General features: G+C 49.2%; 1 protein-coding gene across 1 annotated transcript in view; it reads left to right on the top strand.

The window, feature by feature from the left end:
* ACMSD (aminocarboxymuconate semialdehyde decarboxylase) overlaps positions 1-20,322 on the top strand; it is a 73,243-nt gene that overhangs the window by 50,268 nt on the left and 2,653 nt on the right. Inside the window, exon 8 of the mRNA XM_015425781.1 lies at positions 1,899-2,071. Coding sequence (XP_015281267.1) covers positions 1,899-2,071 — 173 coding nt within the window. The remainder of the gene's footprint in view (positions 1-1,898; positions 2,072-20,322) is intronic.

Genomic DNA, 20,322 nt, shown 5'->3' with positions numbered 1-20,322 from the left:
ATACCCTGCTGAGGTCCCTCCACACCCCAAACCCTGCCCTCCCCAGGCTCTACCCCTCAAATCGACAGGTATGTTCCAACCCAGAGTTGGCAACCGTGTAATCGGCTATGGTACCACTTTCCAGACCCTTGGAACCCAGATAACATGGCACTGGAGGAGGTGCTTTTCTACCTTAGCTGTGACTGCATAGCCCCAAATTAACATAAGCTAACCTCCAGGTGGCACCTGGAGATCTCCAGCTATTACAACTGATGTCCAGATCACCAAGATCAGTTCTCCTGGAGACAATGGCTGCTTTGGGCAGTGGAGTCTATGGCATTATACCCTACTGAAGTCCCTCCCCACCCCAAATCCTGCCCTCCCCAGGCTCTACCCCTCAAATCTACAGGTATTTCCCAACAGTTGGCAACTGTGTAATCAGCTATGGAACTACTTTCCAGACCCTTGGGACCCAGAAAACATGGCACAGGAGGAGGTGCTTTTCTACCTTAGCTGCCACTGCATAACACCTCCCTCCTCCACAAAAAATAAGTCAGAGGTGGAGAGAACCATATCTGTTACCATGAGGCTGTCCTCCCATTCTACCCACTTGGAGCAGCAAAATGACTTGAGACAGCCCTGCCTTATAGCTAAGCAGAAGGAAAGAAACATGGCTTGCCTCCCTTCATTTTCCACTTCCCTCTGACACCCCACCAGCCACAGTCGGGACACTCATCTGGAGCTTCCTTCTAGATCTCGTTGTATTTCTTCCCACAACGGGCATTACTCCTAGTTTATTTATAATTCCAATTTGTAATCAGCCCTTCCCTGAATTCATAGAACTCAGGGCGGTTGACAACAAAAAATATACAATATAAAATTTAAGAATAAATAATTAACAATTAAAAGTTAAAAATAACATCAGATGGCATCAGAATAAATACAGTATGTATAACTGACTCGCAGCAGCAAGAGAAAGCAGGGTGAGAGAGGGGAAGGGAGTACCAGAAAAGGTGGGATCCATTGCTGTCCTCAACCAAAAGCCTGGCAGAACATCTCTGCCTGGCATGCCCTGCAGAACTGCATAAGGTCCCACAGGGTGCGGATGTTATTTGGAAGAGAGTTCCACCTGGCTCTGGTCTAGGACAGCTAGACATCTTTAGGGCTAGTGGTCACCAATAGATTGTTCTCAGAAGAGTCTAAAGCTCTTCGGGGGACATACCAGAGGAGGCAGTCTTGACAGTACGTGGGTCCCAGATCACTCAAGGCCTTAAAGGTCAATACCAAAACCTTGAACCTGACCCAGTACTCCACTGGGTGCCAGTGCAACTGGCACTGCACAGGTTGAATATGTGCAATCCATGATGTTCCCATCAAGACCCACGCTGCTGCATTCTGGATGAGTTGGAGTTTCCAGATCAGTCTCAAGGGCAGGCCAGCATAGAGGAAATTACATTAATCCAGTCTGGAGGTGACCATTGTGTGGATTACTGTGGCTAAGTCAGGGTGAGACAGGAAAGGGGCCAGTTGCCTTGCTTGATGCAGCTGGTAGAATGCCAGCTTGGCAACATTCGGGATCTGGTCCTCCATGGATAAGGAGGTATCCAGGACCATGCCCAAACTCCTGATGGCTTGCATGGGTATTAGAGGTGTACCATCAAGAGTGGGAAGTTGAGACCCCAATGCTGTATCCTCCCCACCCAACCACAGAGCCTCCATCTTAGTTGGATTTAGTTTCAGTCAACCCTTAACCATCCCACCATGGCCTCCAGCCCCTCAGCCAAATTTTTTGGAGCAGAGTGACATAATTTACATTGTTTAAGGCTGCTGCCTCTTAGTACCTGACAGAATTTCAGTGCAAAAGATGCTATGATTAGATGTATTCACTCATTCTAAGGATCCAGCATATTTCTTTCCAGGTGGTTCTTTTCCTTTCACATTAGGGCGCATTTCCCATGGATTCAAAGTGCGACCTGATTTGTGTGCATTGGATAATAAAGCTGATCCAAAGAAATACCTTGGTTCATTCTACGCTGATTCACTTGTCCATGATCCGCATGCCCTGAAGCTTCTGGTTGATGTACTAGGAAAGGTGAGTGGGGAAAAAAAATCAATTTAAGTCCTTAAACTAAGAGCAGCACATAAGAAGGTAAGTGGGGAAAAGCATGACACACAAATACAGCAGCATAAAGGAAAATGGTAATTAACCCATACAAGCACAGATTACTGTTAGATCGCGCTAACAAAGGACTCGTACAGTGATTCAGCAAGTGATTCAGCTTTATTGGAAGTAACGAGCAAGCACTAACTCAGTAAGAAACCAGAACAGAAAACAGTGGGAGCTTATGCTCCTTTTAAACATAACCGGGCTAATGTAGCCACGCCTATTTACAAATAACAACCAATGAGATTGCTAGAATAAAGACCAATGGGAGTCTTTCCCTCCTAGGGAATGGTATCGTTCTGATTGGTCGCTGTTACGAAGCGACCAATAGGAAGTTCGCTCAGAGGAGCCCTGGTCTGGCTCGAAGCTTAACATGGGAGTCCTATGAGGTGATTCATGTAATCATTTCAATACATTACAATTCCTCCCCCCTAAGTTAAGCCATCATCCCAATTGTTTTATTATTTACAAACATGCAATCAACCTTTGTACATCAGTTATTCCAACAGTATTTACACTCATAGTCCTTCAGATAAGTCGGCATTTGCCGCGAACGCTGGGACCTGCGGAGCGGTGCAGGCTCCATGGGCAGACAAGGTTGTGGGTCAGAGTGGGGTTCACTACAGCCTGGATCAGGCACAGACTCGACTGGGATTTCAGCCCCGCACACAGGGTTCTGCCCTGACTCGGGGACAGTACCGGGCCTTTCGGTACTCACCGCCTGCTCTGGGGGTGTCCACTCGACATCAGGGGATTCAGCCGTCGGAGAGTCAGCGCTGTCCCTAGCCCAACGTCTCCTTAACTGATCTATGTGGCGCCGCCATATTCGACCGTCAGCTAACTGCACCACATACATTCGAGTACCCACAGAGTCGGATATAACCCCAGGAAGCCATAAGTGCCCGTTTGCATAATTTCGTGCGAAAACCTTGTCCCCTTTTTCAAACATGCGCACCTTCGGTTGCGCCGTGGTACGCTCGGATTGCTCTTCAGTGAGGTCTGGGTGCATTCGGTTCAAACGGGTCGTGAGTCTCCGCCCCATTAACAATTCGGCCGGACTACGGCCTGTAGCACTACAGGGGGTGGTGTGCTGCAGCAAAAGAAAGGAGCCCAGCCTCTGGCTCCAGTCCCCTTCGTCCATTTTACCCAGGGCCTCTTTGGCCGTCCTGACCATCCGTTCGGCTTGGCCATTAGATGCCGGATGGAAAGGGGCCGAAGTCATTTGGCGTATGCCATTACTCGTGAGGAAGAGCCTAAATTCCTCAGACACAAATTGAGGCCCGTTGTCACTGACGATGACGTCAGGCAACCCGTGGGTGGCAAAAAGTCGGCGGAGCGCATGGATCACAGCAAGTGATGTGGTCGATTTCATATGCACGACCTCCAGCCATTTGGACATAGCGTCCACCACAATTAGGAACATTTGCCCTTGGAGAGGGCCAGCAAAATCTATATGCAATCTGGCCCAGGGTTTACCAGATGACTCCCAGCCTTGGGGTGTAGCTTGTGGGGGATCGGGTCTGACTTGCTGGCATTTGGGACACCCTCGTACCCATTCTTCGATCTCTTTGTCCAGCCCCGGCCACCAGACATACCCTCTGGCCAACGCTTTGGTGTGTACCATACCGGGGTGACCCTCGTGCAGCGACTCTAACACTCTCGTCCTGAGTTTGTCAGGAACCACCACCCTGTTCCCCCATAATACACAGCCCTTAGAAATGGATAGTTCATTTTGACGGCTTTTGTAAGGGCCGAACTCCGGTTCAACGCTTCCAACCGGCCACCCCCTCCAAACCCAGTTTAATACTCGGGACAGCACGCTATCCTTGGCCGTGTGTGCTGCAATGTCCCTGGATGATACCGGGGGTCGAGGAAGCTCCTCAATTGCCAAGACCTCACAGGCGGGGGCAGGGTCTGCGCCAATGTCCGGCACCGGGCACCGGCTGAGGGCATCCGCATGCCCAATCGCTTTCCCAGGCCGGTGCTCTAAGTCAAAATCATAAGCCTGCAAAAATATCGCCCATCTAAGCATGCGTGGGGACATGATGTTTGGCAATTGCTTATCGGGCGCAAAAATCCCCAGTAGCGGCTTGTGGTCAGTGACCAGCAAAAATCGTCTGCCAAAAATAAAATCATGGAACTTTTTGACAGCCGCTACCAACGCCAGACCCTCCTTGTCTATCTGGGCATAGTTCCGCTCTGCCGCAGATAGTGATCTAGAATAAAAAGCGATAGGCGCTTCGCTCCCATCAGGCATCAGATGGCTTAAAACTGCGCCTACTCCAAAAGGTGAAGCGTCAGCAGCTAACACCAGGAGCTTGTGTTCATCATAATGCGTGAGTACGGCATTAGATGTCAGCAGCTCCTTGACTCCCACAAAAGCCTTTTCCTCGGCCTGCCCCCACTTCCATTTTGCCTCCTTGTGCAAAAGCGCGTGCAAAGGGGCCGCCACTGATGCCTTATGCGGTAAAAACGCATGATAAAAATTCAGGAGTCCTAAAAAGGATTGGAGCTCCTTCTTACTCACCGGCCTGGGGGCGTTTTGGATTGCAGATACCTTCTCATCCGTGGGGTGGACTCCCTCTGCGTCAATGCGAAACCCCAGGAAGTCCACACTTTCCACCCCGAGCGTGCATTTTGAGCGCTTAACTCTGAGACCGGCATTTTGAAAACGCCTGAGGACCTCTTTAACCCGGTCCAGTAGTTCCTGTTCAGACCCGCCCGCAATCAGCACGTCGTCAAAATAGGGCACTGTGCCAGGTACCCCCCTTAGTAGACGTTCCATGAGGCCCTGAAAAATCCCAGGTGCTACGTTGACCCCGAATTGCAGCCTGTTCACTTTAAAAGCCCCTTGGTGGGTTACAATTGTTTGGGCCTCGGCAGCCTCCGGGGTGACAGGCAACTGCTGGTATGCCTGGGCCAGGTCAAATTTGGCGAAAATCTTGCCACCCCCCAGGGAAGCCAAAATGTGGCTTATTACCGGGACCGGGTACGAATGTTGCTGCAGCGCCTTGTTAATCGTACATTTGTAATCGGCGCATAGTCGTATGGACCCATCTGATTTGACAGGGGTTACGATCGGGGTCTCCCATTTGCTGTATGGTACTGGCTCTAAAACCCCTTGCTCAACTAGTTTGTCAATCTCTTTTTCCACCTTATGTTTGAGAGACACAGGTACTTTCCGATACTTCAACCTAATAGGTTTGACTGACGGATCTAAGTCAAACGCAACCGGGGGGCCCTTGTACCTCCCCAACCCTTCGGCAAATACATCAGGGAACAGGTCGTACAGCATGCCCCATTTATTTTCAGACATCCTGTTAATCCCAGAAATACCAATGCCCAATGGCTCAAACCAATCTAACCCTAGCAGGTTAACCCGGTCTCCCTCTGCAATCAGGAATGACAGTTTAACACATTTCCCCTTATACTCAACAGTAACAGAGTCCCGTCCGGCCAAGGGAATTCGGTTGCCCTGGAAGTCGGACACTCTGGTTCCCGCAGGCTGGAGCCGCCGCCGGCTTCGGTTCGGGAACAACTGGCGCCAGGACGCGGCAGAAATCACCGTCACGGACGATCCTGAGTCCACCTCCATTGTACAGGGTCGGCCGTCGAGGAGTGGAGTCACGGTGATCTTGCCCTGGCTGCTGGTGCGATTTACGGCCGATGCGCTCGACAAGGTCGCCGTCAACTGGCAGCTTGCTTCCGATGCTGAGGAACGGGTCTTGCCTTGGGTGCTGACTGGAGTGCCCCTCTGCGCTGACCGGTTGTTAGTTGAGGGATCCTTCTTCGCTGATCTGCAGACTCTGGCCAGATGACCACGCCGCCCACACGCTCTGCAGTCGACATCACGAGCCCAACAGGAGTCGCGCTGGTGCTTCCCGCCACAACCGGAGCAAGGCTTGACGTTGGTAGTCTTCGCTGGGGTCCGCTTGCCTCGAACCGCGTTGACGTCATCATCCGCGTCTTCGCCCTCGCTGTCTCGTTGAGCGTGTATACTGGGCTCTGCCACCCGCTGGCGGACCTCCTTCGTGGACTTCTCCGCTGCTTCCGCGGCCACGGCCTCTTCGTAGGCCACTGCCCAGGTCAGGGTGGTGCGGGCGAACAGCCTCTGTTGCAGCCTTTCATCTTTGAGACCGCAGACGAGACGGTCTCTGAGGGCTTCCTCCACGTTGTGGAAATTACATGGCCGTGCGGCTTTGCGAAGGGCCGCCACGAAATCTGCGATGGTCTCGCCTCCGGCCTGGTTCCGCTTGTAAAAAGCGTGCCGGCAGGCGATCTCCGACGGTTGTGGAGAATAGTGAGCCTTAAGCTTCTCCGTGATGTCAGCGTAGGTGACAGTCTTTATATCAGTTGGGGCCACCAACGACCTGGCTATGTCGAAGGTCCCCTTCCCGCAGGAACTCAGGAGGCATGCTCGTTTCTTCGCCTCATCGGTGATGTCGTGGGTCTCCAGATGGAACTCGAACCTGGACAGGTAGGAGTCCCAGTCTTCTGAGGAGGGTTCGAAGCACTCGAACTTCTGGCTTCCAGCCATCGGGGGAGACTTGGGCACCGGAGCTGGTGGCGCCTCCGCCGGATCGGCTGCTGTGCTCTGCCCGCTTTCTTCCGAGTCCGAAGTGTGGATGTCCGCAGGGCTGCCTACCTGCTCTAACATCCCACCTTCGTCGCCAATTGTTAGATCGCGCTAACAAAGGACTCGTACAGTGATTCAGCAAGTGATTCAGCTTTATTGGAAGTAACGAGCAAGCACTAACTCAGTAAGAAACCAGAACAGAAAACAGTGGGAGCTTATGCTCCTTTTAAACATAACCGGGCTAATGTAGCCACGCCTATTTACAAATAACAACCAATGAGATTGCTAGAATAAAGACCAATGGGAGTCTTTCCCTCCTAGGGAATGGTATCGTTCTGATTGGTCGCTGTTACGAAGCGACCAATAGGAAGTTCGCTCAGAGGAGCCCTGGTCTGGCTCGAAGCTTAACATGGGAGTCCTATGAGGTGATTCATGTAATCATTTCAATACATTACAATTACATACTATATGGTGAATGAAAATCAGTTATTAAGATTCTTTTCAAAGATTCAAAGCCAGTGCAGCTGGTGAATCTTCTAGTACCCTCCTCTACTGGCCAAGTTAAAAGGAAGAGATACGCTGGAGCAATTTATGATTCTCATGGCACCTTCAGAGATGGTGGGTGAATATCAAGTTCTAGTGGCCTAACGTATCCAGTCTTTTCTTGTGTAGGATTTCCTTCCCTTGAGCCATATAGTCCTCCTTTGGCAACAGCTATTAAAGGATCCTATTTAGGAGAAATTATTCATAATCTTTTGGAGTCGGCTTGCAAAGAGGGAATTTCTGGAACTAGCTTCAGCTTCTTATCGTGACCTTTGTCCAGTCTGCTGTTTCAGAGGGTGTTGCATTATTTCAGACAATTAGTTGCAAGAGTGGCAAGAGCTGTCCCATCATGAGAAAAAATGGATTTCGTTCATGAGAGGTCCCCTTGTAATTTGAGCCATCTTGTCTTAGCCCCTGCCAGAAGACTGTGCAGTAAACACATTAAAGCACAAGGGAGGAGAAGCACCACCAGGCATCATCATCATCATCACATTTTCCCTGGGTGGGAAATAGGCAGGCAGAGAGACAGAACAGAAGCAAGGTCCTCAAACAAGAGGGAGATTTCTCCTTTCCCTGGAAAACCTTCACCTGACTTTGCACAGGGAACAGGAGGGAGTCCAGAAAGAAAGAAGACTGTCAGGCCTGGTTCAGACCCATGGTAAAATGCAGTAGGAATGTAATCACAGAGACGGGTACAAGCTTTTAATGTTCCTTTGCATAAAGACTCCCTGAAAATATAAAATTAACAGAGCAGGAAGAAAGAGTCTACCCTGTTTCTTGATAGTTCTGCTGGCTTTTTATTTGCAGAGAATTTTTAATAAAGGGGAGCATTCCAAAATCTCTGCCTGCAGTTTGAAGTGGTACATCCCATTCTACCACCTCCCTTCTCTACATGCGTGAACAAGGCTTATCAGGAAAATAATGTACCCTGTTCCTCCTGGTGGGCTAGAATCTGTCTTATCCTTCCCCTTCTTTCTTCCACGTAAGATAAATACATAAAGAAGGTGAAAACCAGCACATACAAGAAACTGAAGGAATCTGATTCTTCCTGACATGTCTGTCTTTACCTCCTCTATTTCTCTTTAGGCTAGAATCTGGGTGAAGAGGGAGACCAAGATCCAAGGAAGCTGAGGAAAGGGAGGGGAAGTGGGGCACGAGTTCAATGATAGAGCATCTGGCTTTCCATGCTGAAGTTCCCAGGATCAAACGCCAGTTAAAATTATATGTTAGTAGGCGGGGCTTTTTTTGTAGAAAAAGCCCAGCAGGAACTCATTAGCATAATAGGCCACACCCAACAGCAGAAACTCATTAGCATATTAGGCCACACCCCTGAGAGCACAGCTCATTAGCCCATTAGGCCGCACCCCCATGTTACCAGAAGTGTGGTCATCCAGCCACACCCACCTTTTGCTTCTTATTCTGTTTACCTTGTTTGTTGTAAAAACCCAGGGCTTTTTTTGTAGCAGGAACTCCTTTGCATGTTAGGCCACACACCCCTAATGTAGCCAATCCTAATGAGTTTCTGCTGTTGGGTGTGGCCTATTATGCTAATGAGCTCCTGCTGGGCGTGGCCAACTCAGGAGCCAGCCGGAACTCCGTTCCTGTGCGTTCCTGCCCAAAAATAGCCCTGTTAGTAGGTGATGTGCAAGACCCTGGATAGCCACTGCCAGTCAGGATAGATGATACTGACCGTAACTGACCAATAAGCTCACTCACTATAAGGAAGCTTAATGTGTTCACGTCAAATGGCACCTAGACTTGCCAAAAAGCCATCTAGACAGCCTGAGCTCCTGTCTCCTTCTATCTGACCAATAGGCCAACAGAGCTATTTGTTGGCAAGAGATGTATAATAGATGTATTTGACAAATTTCATCCCTCATTTATTTTTATTAAGACAGGATGATACCAGAACGAGTAGTCTGGCTCATTAATTGTAGCTGATTCTCACTTTAAGTGCTAGGATTCTTGGAGATTTGATTCTGCCTGCCTTTTATAGTCTGGCGGGAAAAGGCACCATAGAATACACTTCAATAAATTGCATCATTATTGTTTTAATATAGAAAAGTTTTGTGAATCTTTTTTTCACAGGATGATTAACCCACCAGTCACTGAATCGATGCGACTGGTGGTAACACAACTTCCAGAGTATCTTGAAACACTGTAGAACTTATGTCTTGCCATTTTTCCACATTAACTAACTTCTGTCACTGTATGCATCCATTTCCACAGTTGACTATACTGAAAGTAAAAGCCCTGAAGAACATATGCAGACGACCTAGTAGAGGAGAGAAAGATATGTTCAGAACATCTCTCCCTTTCTACAAGACACATGTTTATCTGATTGTTGTACTGGTTCAAACCTGTAACCAATGTACTTAACATTTTATGTTTTCTTCAAAAGAAACCCAAGTATCTCACAGCCGCTAGGACTCTGAGTACTTTAATTAGAGTTACACCCTTCCAAGCCCCAATGCACATAGAAGGTTGCAATTCTGCTTAGGACAGCACTGTTGGCTTAGAGATTTCATGATAAGATAAGAGATGTGATCTACTAGTTCTGTACCCCAAATCCCACATTTTGTGAGTAAGAGAAAAACTGTAAAGCCAGAGTAGTTGGAAAAATCATTCGCAGTTGCTTAGTTTGAATTATTACAGTTGAGAAAGTTGCCTTGCTGAGCTGGGAAGCTTGAAGTAGTAGCTGGCACTTCTATAACGAATTAGTTATTGATTTAGAAAACCTTATTCCAGGAGTAAGGTATATCATGGAACCACAGAGGTTTGAATCTGGGACATCTGTTACATCCTGTCACATGTTGGATATTTTTGGGGGGAAGTCACTGAGAAAAGGGATATATTTTTTAAAAATGGATATTCTGCAATCTAAGGACATTATGAATGAAGCAAAAGGTTGACCTGTCAATCTAACAAACAGACAGCATGGATATGATGGAAGCAGTCACCTTAAAAAAAAAATCACTTCTGCTGCAGTCGGGTATAGAGTGGAGTAGTCAAATTTTAATATCAAAAGGGACTGGGAGGACAGGATGGACTCTCCACTGCAAGTGGATGGAATGCTACCCTAGGTTGAAAATTCTCTGCATCCTAAAACAAAACACCAAAAATAATCTAGGCTGAAAGAAAATTATCTTGATTATCAGGTCACGGGGAAGTGAGACTGGGGTAACATAAGGGTTCACTCCCCTAACTTGCACACAACCTTTTAATATTCAAATTAGACACACTGCACCCTGCTTAATAAGTGAACAGGCAGATGTGTGAGCGACAACTATAACTGTCTCCACCGCCATCTAGTTTGTCTCATATTTGACAAAAGGTTACTCTTATTAATCCTGAACTCTTAATCTTTTTGATCTTTGATATTTTGGTACAGCTTTGAACTTTAGGGAATAGAAGGATTTTTCACAATATAACTAAAGCCTTAGTCTGACATTTCAGATCAATTCATAGGAATTATTACATGCCTTTCCCCCCCTGCACAACTGTTAGAGGGAATCTGTGGTGACTAAATTAGCCGTCTGACTGTAAAGATGTTGAACAATCTCTTTCTTAAGCTCCACAGGGCTGCCTTTACCCTGCTGCCTTCTAGTGAGCTCTTTTGGCAACTCTATAAAGCAACGACTATTGAAAATAAAAATAGTTTCTGGCAGCCAGTTATTCCCATCTCTACACGCAGAACGTCTTCATCACAGCTGTACAATGATGCCATTGTGTTCCGTGATAGCATGCTGCCAAATCTTTCTAGGGCATCCCATCCTAATGCTTGGACTGATACATCATCCAGGTGAGAAAGCTCTGGCACAATTCGAGGCTGGGATAATGACTCCACCCCCATGCTGAGAGCTGCCTCTGATGGCAGGAATTGTGCAGGACGGACTGAAGCAGACTGCAGGACTGCGGTACAGGCAGGCTGATTGAGAAGACAGATCTGCCTCAGAAGAAAGCTCAGGGTTGGCAGCTAGGTGGGAGTTATAGTGATAGTTTGTAGCATCCACAGATATTTTAATACATGATTTCTCAAACACTGCTGTTTTTAAGAGGCCAGTTGCACTGATTAGAATCAACACTCCTTTCTATAAATGCATAAAGGGAACTGGTTTCGGTCTCCCTAAGGAACACCTTTTATAGATATTGGTCAGTGTCACATTACCTTTTTAAACTGCATGGTTTCCGTTATTGGCCCGTCATGGAGGAAACCGGTATAGGGATGGCTGTTTCACACAGCATTTCCCTTCTGGTAAGCAGCCGTCTCTGAAGCACTGTGGCCATTTCAAACTGTGCCACTTTCTTTTCCTGCCATTCCCCCTGTAATGTATCAGGACCCGAATGCGTGGTCAGCTTGGGCAACACGCGGTCAAGGACAAGCATCAAGCTTCGCTCCGACAGACAAAGGACGATACGGATCCTAGCCCGCACCAATTAGAGGGCTAGGCTCCGGGCTGAGAGCCTGTGGGACTCTCAGCCACTAGTTTGGACCTATTGGGAAGTGGGGTGTGTGTTCTGGGTGGTGGATTCACAGGGGATAGAAGCCGGCCTGTGAGCCGGCTAGAGTTGTCTTGTTCTTCACTAATAAAGTACGCTAAGCTGAAATAACTCATCCGTCTGCATACTTTTCACTGGCGACGAGGATGGGATTCATCTCCCCTCGAACAGAGACCATTTTTCGGGCATCGCTTTGAGTTGCCACACCGAGATCGCCACACGCCGCTGTTGCTCCAGCGCATCTTTGGGTTTTCGCTCATCGCACCGCTCCCAGCCCAGCATCACATCACTGACCACGAGGCAGCACCGCACCGCTCCTTCTCTACGCTCGCTAGTTCCCGCCGTTCACCTCTTCGTGGAACCGTAAGATGGATACCGCCACAGAGAGTCTCCCTGCCTTCGACATCTCCTGCCCCTCGCAGTGGGAAACCTGGCTGGAGACACTCGAGAGCCACTTCACGATCCACAATGTGACTGAACCAGGTATGAAGAAGGTGTACCTTCTCCGCCACTGCAGGATAAAGGCCCATCTCCTGCTTAAAGACTTAATAGCACCTCGGTTGACCAAAGACGAGTCTTGCAGCTCTTTGGTTAAGGCGCTGACCGACCACCTGGCTCCCAAACCCACTAAGTTTGTGGAGCGAATTGACTTTTTTGCGAAAGTCCAGGGCCCCAATGAGGCTGCCTCCAATTTCCTGGTGGCACTACGTTGGGCCGCCACCAGGTGCTCCTTTTCCGACCTGGCTGAAGCTCTCCTCAACCAGTTCCTCGTGGGACTATGGGAGCCTAAGCTCCGGAGGAGACTGATCAGCCAGGACAACCTGGATATTGATAAGGCGATCAGGGAGGCCACCGCTTACGAGAAATTGCACCAGACCTCGACGGACCAGCTGATCGACTGCCACTCTCTCTCGGCCCACTAGCAGCAGCATCTGGTATGTAACTTGCCCCCAGATAGCCCCAACAAAGTGCATGTTACGGTTCTCATAGAGGGGTCCCCCTGCAGCATGGAGATCGATACGGGGTCATCGTTCTCCATTATCTCCACAAATACGCTCCACCAGCTATTTCCCCAAGGGGGGCCCCCCCTGCATAAGTCACGGGGTTTCGCGTTACGGGACTTTAATAAGAACCCCGTGGCGGAACGAGGCTGGGGCAAGTTCCAGGTGCAGTTCCAGGACTTTAATGGCCATTTAGACCTGCTGGTGGTGGAGGAGCGACTTTCCAGTCTGCTGGGCCTCTCCTGGTTCAGGCCCTTGGGACTATCTTTGAATGGGGTCAACCAGGTCCGGTCACAGGATTTTAGCGCTGTGTGCACTGAATTTTCCCTGCGTTTTCAATGGCAACCTGGGATGGTTCTCGGGGGGCCCTATTTCACTGGACCTTGACCCTGCTGTGCGCCCCATTTGCATTAAGGCCAGGCTGCCGCCACTGGCAATGAAGCCTAAGATTGAGACTGAGCTGGATCGCCTGGTGGAACAAGGGGTTTTAGAACCAGTGGCATCTGCACGGTGGGAAACTCCCATAGTCACCCCGCTGAAGCCGAACGGGGACGTACACATTTGTGCTGATTATAAATGCATGCTCAATAAGGCTCTGCAGGCACACGCTTACCCGGTGCCGGTGGTGAGCCATGTGTTGGCTGCTTTGGTGGGGGCCTGAGTTTTTGGCAAGTTGGACTTGGCCCAGGTGTATCAACAATTGCTGGTTGATGCCGCCATGGCTGAGGCTCAGACTATCATGGCGCACAGGGGGGCTTTCAAGGTGCACCGCCTCCAGTTCGGAGTCTTGGTCGCGCCGGGTATTTTTCAATCTTTTATGGATTCACTCTTAAAAGGTATCCCCAGAGGTCAGCCATTTTTAGACGACATGCTGATCGCCGCCGTGGACCACTTGTCTTTCGCCAACCGGCTGTGGGCTGTGCTGCATCGCTTCGACACGGCCGGGCTCAAGGTCAAGCGGGAGAAGTGTCTGCTGGGGGTCCCTCGTGTTGAATTTCTGGGCTTCGTGGTCGATGCCTCTGGCATCCACCCCACCACGGACAAGGTGAAAGCCATCACTTCCTCCCGTGTCCAAGTCAGAGTTGCAGGCCTTTCTGGAGCTTCTGAACTTTACCACTCCTTCTTGCCCCTCAAGGCCGCAGTTGTGGAACCGCTCCACTGCCTCCTGGACAAATCGGCACCTTGGGTCTGGGGTCTGCTGCAAGCCGCGGCATTCCAAGCGGTTAAGGACCTGCTGGTGTCCCATTCGGTCCTGGCACATTTCGACGAGGCTCTCCCTGTTGTGCTGGCTTGTGACACTTCACCTTACGGGGTCGGGGCGGTCCTGGGACATCGGCTGCCGGATGGCCGCGAGGTCCCGGTTCCCTATTGTTCACGAACTCTGTCTGTGGCTGAGCGCAACTACGCACAAATTGGCGGGGGTGAAGAAATTTCACCACTATCTGTATGGGCCCTTGTTCACGGTCCTCACGGACCATAAGCCGCTGTTGGGCCTCCTTGCCTCCTTGCCTCCGACTGCCAGACCCCTCAGATGATTTTCCCCCGAGTGCTTCACTGGTCTATTTTCATGCCTGGGTACTCCTACACCCTCGTTCATCGCCCGGGGAAGGCGATGGGCCATGCGGATGCCCTGAGCCACCTGCCGCTGCCAGTCTGTGACCCAGATCTGGCTTCCGCTCACCAGCTTGCGCTTCTGGAGTCCCTCCCGGATCAGCCAGTCCACGTCAAGGAGGTGGTTTGCTGCACCTCCAAGGACAAGGTTCTCTTCCGGGTCTTGGACTGGGTGGTGAGGGGGTAGCCCAAGGCCAAAGGGGATCTGGACTTTACTCCCTTTGCTTCCTGGAAGGACGAACTGTCCATCCACAAGGGATGTGTGCTGTGGGGAAGCAGGGTGGTCATCCCTAAGCCCTTACGGGAACGGGTCCTCACCGCCCTTCACGAGGCACATCCCGGGGTGGTGCACATGAAAGCCTTGGCCTGGAGTTACGTCTGGTGGCTGGGGCTGGATAAGGACATTGAGGACGTAGTGAAGAGGTGCCAGCCATGCCAAGCCTCCCAGCCGGAACCACCTAGAGGGTTAGGGTTAGGGCCTGGGAATCCTCTCACCGCCCCTGGTCAAGGTTACACTTGGACTTTGCTGGACCTTTCCAGGGGCAGCTTTTCTTTATACTTGTAGACTCCTACAGTAAATGGCTGGAGGTAGTTCTAGTACCCTCCACGTCATTGAAGGCGGCCATCCGGGCAATGTGGCGGATATTCAGTGCCCAGGGGATCCCCGACACGTTGGTCATGGATAACGGGATAGTGTTTACCTCAAGTGAGTTCCAGGACTTCACGAGATATTACGGTATCCACCACGTGTGGTCAGCCCCATTTCATCCCATGACGAACGGCCAGGCAGAACACATGGTCCGAACAACGAAGAACGCCCTCCGCCACCTGGACACCTCGGATTGGGACTATAAGATGCCTGCTTTCCTGTTCGGCCACCGAACTACGCCCCACACCACTACGGGGCGCAGTCCAGCAGAGCTACTTCTCGGCCGTCGCTTGATGACCAGTGTTCCCTCTAAGCTGAGTTAGTGTGAGCTAGCTCACAGTTTTTTAGCCTCCGGCTCACACATTTTTGTCTTTGCTCAGGAAGGAGGGCTCCAGAGCAAACTAACTGATGCAGTAGCCAAATTGCTCGCTCACAACTTTAATGCCAGTAGCTCACAAAGTAGAATTTTTGCTCACATGACTCCATGGCTTAGAGGGAACATTGTTGATGACCCGACTGGACTGCCTGTACCCAGACCGGGCACCAGTAGAAGCTCCAGCCACAGAGACCCACGATGCCACCAGGGGATTCTTTCAGGAGGATCCCGTATACGCAAGGAGCAACACCCGGGGTCCTGCCTGGATTCCGGCTAGAGTGGTGAGAGTCAAGGGCCCAAGATCTTATGAGGTTTCATGCGAGGACGGGCAGATACTGCATAGACACACTGATTAGTTGCGCCACCGAACCTTGCTGCTGGAACTCGAGGACTTGGACCCGGCAGAAACCCCAGAGGCCCCAGCCCCTCTCCAACAGGAAGCTGAACCTGTGCTTCTCTCTGAGAGCAGGCCCAAGGAACCGCTGCCAGCTACACCAGTCACACCAGCACCAGAAAACACGGCTCCACCCCCGGACAGCTCTCCGTCAAGGTCAGCACAAGAAGTACCAGCTGCCGCTCCGGAGCTTCACCGCTCCTCCCGCAACCAAAAAGCACCTGCTCATTTAAAGGACTTTATCTGTGGGTGCATTGCAGACCAAGAGGGGAGGGGTGTAATGTATCAGGACCCGACCGCACGGTCAACTTGGGCACGACGTGGTCAAGCACAAGCGTCGAGCTTCGCTCCGACAGACAAAGGACGATATGGATCCTAGCCCGCACCAATTAGAGGGTTAGGCTCCGGGCTGAGAACCTATGGGACGCTCAGCCACTAGTTTGGACCTACTGGGAAGTGGGGGGGTGTTCTGGGTGATGGATTCACGGGGGAATATAAGCCGGCCTGCGAGCCGGCTAGAGTTGTCTTGTTCTTCACTAATAAAGTTCGCTAAGCTGAAATCACTCATCCGTCTGCATACTTTTCACCCACACACACACACACAATCTCCCTGAGAGGGTTGGTTTTTGTTTTTTTTAAATGTTCTATTGGGAGCGCTATGGCACTGATTTGACATCCTGTTTCAATGTCATAGTGCTCCCAATAGAACATTTTTTAAAAAGAGGAGAGATTGCGCACTGGGGGGGAAAGGGTGTGAAAAACCCATCACTGGAGAATGTGCTACAGGGCATTTTACACAGCCCACTGTAGCGATTCAGATCCAGAAGAAGGGGTTAAAGACCTGAGGAAAGCAGTTTTTATCAACAACGCCTGAGACACGCTTTCCAAATGGGAGACAACCAGCATTGTATGAACAGGTAAATATATTCCTTTAACAGCCGGTTATTAAAAGGGGTCTGTCTGAAATGACAGGGGGGGGAAAACATTAGTAACCAGTTCCTGAAATGAAATAGATAGGCTGTCTGAAATCCTTCATGGTCTGCGTGATGTTCATTTCTTATTAGAAAATTCACCCAGCCATAAAACTGTGCCAAGTTGTGAGGTATCTATAACATGAGAATTCTGCTGTAGTGATTTAATAATCACCCATGTGAATGACACTTAACTTACAACCCAACAAAGCTTTGTCCTTTTACTGCAGTGGGGCAGGATATGCATAACAGTAGTGAAGAGTTAATAGAAAGTAGCATCACCCTGTTGGATTCTTCATCGGGAAAGTCATTGTTTATACTTCCTATGGCAGTCATGGTTGGTCTCTACACAGATGTTTCCCACGGTGGAGGAGAAAAGTCACACAAGTTTCTACACACGATGGATACATGCAAGGAGTCTGTCAATTGCAGCTGTCTAGTGTGGTGGCCACCAAATGAGAAGGGAGCACTCACTGGAGAAGACCCTGATGCTGGGAAAGATTGAAGGTCAAAGAAGACGGGGACGGCAAAGGATGAGATGGTTGGACAGTGTCATCGACGCAACGAACATGAAATTGAGCCAACTTCAGAGGACAGCGGAAGACAGGAGGGCCTGGCAGGAGCTGGTCCATGGGGTCGTGAAGAGTCTAACTCGACTGTGCGACTGAACAACAACAACAAGTGTGGTGGTGGAAAGTGCTGTCAAGTCACAGCTGAATTATGTCAACCCCACCAATGTTCTCAAGGCAAGAGACATTCAGAGGTGGTTTGCTACTGCTTGCCTCCACATTATGACCATGGTATTCCCTGGTGGTCTCCCCTCCAAATACTAGCCAGGGCCAGCCCTGCTTAGCTTCCAAGATCTGAGAAGTTCAGGCTAACCTGGGCTATCCCGGTCAGGGCTGTCTAGTACCAGTGTATTAAGCATCTCCTCTGCCTTTTGAGACATGCATCTTCCCTTCATACATTACAATATTTATGAAAAGACACCAGGACACCTAAACCACTGCATCCAAGGTTCTGATTTCACTCCAACAGACTTCTTCATGAAATGTTTAGCTTGGAGTTCTTCTTTCAGAAACTTCATGGTGACACCTACTGGAGACACTATAGTATTTGACAGAAGGAGGAAACCGTCCTTCCACAGACTTATAATTTGCACAAAGAACATTTTATCACACGAGAACAACCATCAAGATACTGAAAGTACAAACTTATCAGACTTTGTCAAGGCCCTTGTAGTTGCAGGCCTATGATGTGGTGGTGACAGTGGCAAACACAGCTTCCTTTTCTGCAGCCACTTGTCCAGCTCAATTGTTTAATTGTTAATTACTAGATAAGACCTAAATCCAACTCTTTCTCTGATCCTAATTTGGCCCCATCTGCAATGTTTTTGAAGGTTCTTTGCTGACAAAATCTCTCTCTTATCTGTTTCCATTTGGAGGTCAAACTGAAAGCAGATCCAGTACCTGAGGTGTAAGAAACTCCTGCTTGTCTTGTCGTTATAGTTTCAGATTGGAGCTGTTGGTGAAAATCATTCATGCCCCATTGACTGAAGGGGGCTCTCCTCAGACCCTTGAAGGAGGCAGTTATTGGACAACTGCTTAACAAACCTACACTGGCTAGGGATGAGGTGACAAAAAGTTGTTTACAGTTGTACTCATCCGAAATCACAATCTAAAAACAAACCAAAATCCATATAATGCCTTTTATTAGAACCCATTATAGGCCAGTCTTCAATTGACCTCTTTTGGAGAACAGGAGCAGACTGGTGACTAAGGCTACCAGGAAATATCCTGGTGGGTAAATGGCTGCTCTCCCCACCACCTAAGAACATAAGAGACGCCAATGTTGGATCAGGCCAAAGGCCCATCCAGCCCAACACTCTGTATTACACAATGGCCAGAAATACCAGTGCCATCAGGAGGTTCACCAGTGGGGCCAGGACATTAGAAGCCCTCCCATGTTGACCCCCCCCCCAAGCACCTGCCTGCCACTGCCTTTGCAGCCCCAAGTGAAAGACAGCTGTGATCTACTGCTGCCATAAACAGGTGCCTTATGGCCACACAAGACAGGGGGAACTGGTCCAGCCTTGCCAGTGAGAGGTATACCTAGTTCAGGCAGAGTATCCTTCTCTGCAACATGGCAGAACTGTGCAGAAGCAGACATATTTTTAAAATTGTAATCCTAAAATTCTGAAACTGTAATCCTATCAAACACTAAATACCAAGACTTTGGAGAAAATATGCATATGACTAGGCTTTAAGAGGACAATTTATAGGTATATTGCCCCAATATAGCTGGTCTGATGTGTTTTCTTCATATAGTGGTTATACGGCCAAGCTTCTTCCAAACAGAAATGAGGTCTGACATAATGTTGACAATGCAGCTATTCCTGTTGCTCCCCACCTTTGGGACACCATGAAAAGACACTGTAGACATAAGAACAACATAAGAACATAAGAGAATCCAACGTTGGATCAGGCCAATGGCCCATCCAGTCCAACACTCTGTCACACACTGGCCCAAAAATACCAGGTGCCATCAGGTGGTCCATCAGTGGGGCCAGGACACTAGAAGCCCTCCCACTGTTGCCCCTCCCTAAGCACCAAGAATACAGAGCATTACTTTCCCCAGATTGAGAGTTCCTATCTATACCTCATGGCTAATAGTCACTGATGGACCTCTGCTCCATATATTTATCCAATCCCCTCTTGAAGCCATCCATTCTTGTAGCCACCACCACCTCCTGTGAATTCCATGTGTTAATCACTCTTTGGGTGAAGAAGTACTTAGTTTTATCTGTTCTAACCCGACTGTTCAGCAATTTCATGGAGTGCCCATGAGTTCTTGTATTGTGAGAAAGGGAGAAAAATACTTCTTTCTCTACCTGCTCTATCCCATGCGTACTCTTGTAAACCTTGATCATGTCATCCCTCAGTTGTCATTTCTCCACACTAAAGAGCCCCAAGCATTTTAACCTTTCTTCATAGGGAAAGTGTTCCAACCCTTTTATCATTCGAGTTGCCCTTTTCTGCACTTTTTCCAATGTATAATATCCTTTTTGAGGTGTGGTGACCAGAACTGTACACAGTACTCCAAATGAGGTCACACCATTGATTTATACAGGGGCATTATGATACTGGCTGAATTGTTTTCAATTCCCTTCCTAATAATCCCCAGCATAGCGTTGGCTTTTTTTATTGCAGTCGCATACTGTCTTGACATTTTCAATTAGTTATCTACTATGACTCCGAGATCTCTCTCTTGGTCAGTCTCTGCCAGTTCAGACCCCATCAACGTGTACTATAGCTAGGTTTTTTGGCCCCAATGTGCATCACTTTGCACGTGGCCACATTAAGCCCCATTTGCCACATTGATGCCCACTCACCCATCCTCGACAGATCCCTTTGGAGTGCCTCACAATCCTCCCTGGTTTTCACCACCCTGAACAATTTTGTGTCATCCGCAAATTTAGCCACTTCACTGCTTACTCCCAACTCCAAATAATTAATGAACAAGTTCATGAACAAGATCATTAATCATTAATGAACAACT

This window comes from Gekko japonicus, unplaced genomic scaffold (assembly GCF_001447785.1).
Source record: "Gekko japonicus isolate JY-2015 unplaced genomic scaffold, Gekko_japonicus_V1.1 scaffold1924, whole genome shotgun sequence".
NCBI classification, from domain to species: Eukaryota; Metazoa; Chordata; class Lepidosauria; order Squamata; family Gekkonidae; genus Gekko; species Gekko japonicus.
This window is presented reverse-complemented; position numbering and strand designations above follow the sequence as displayed.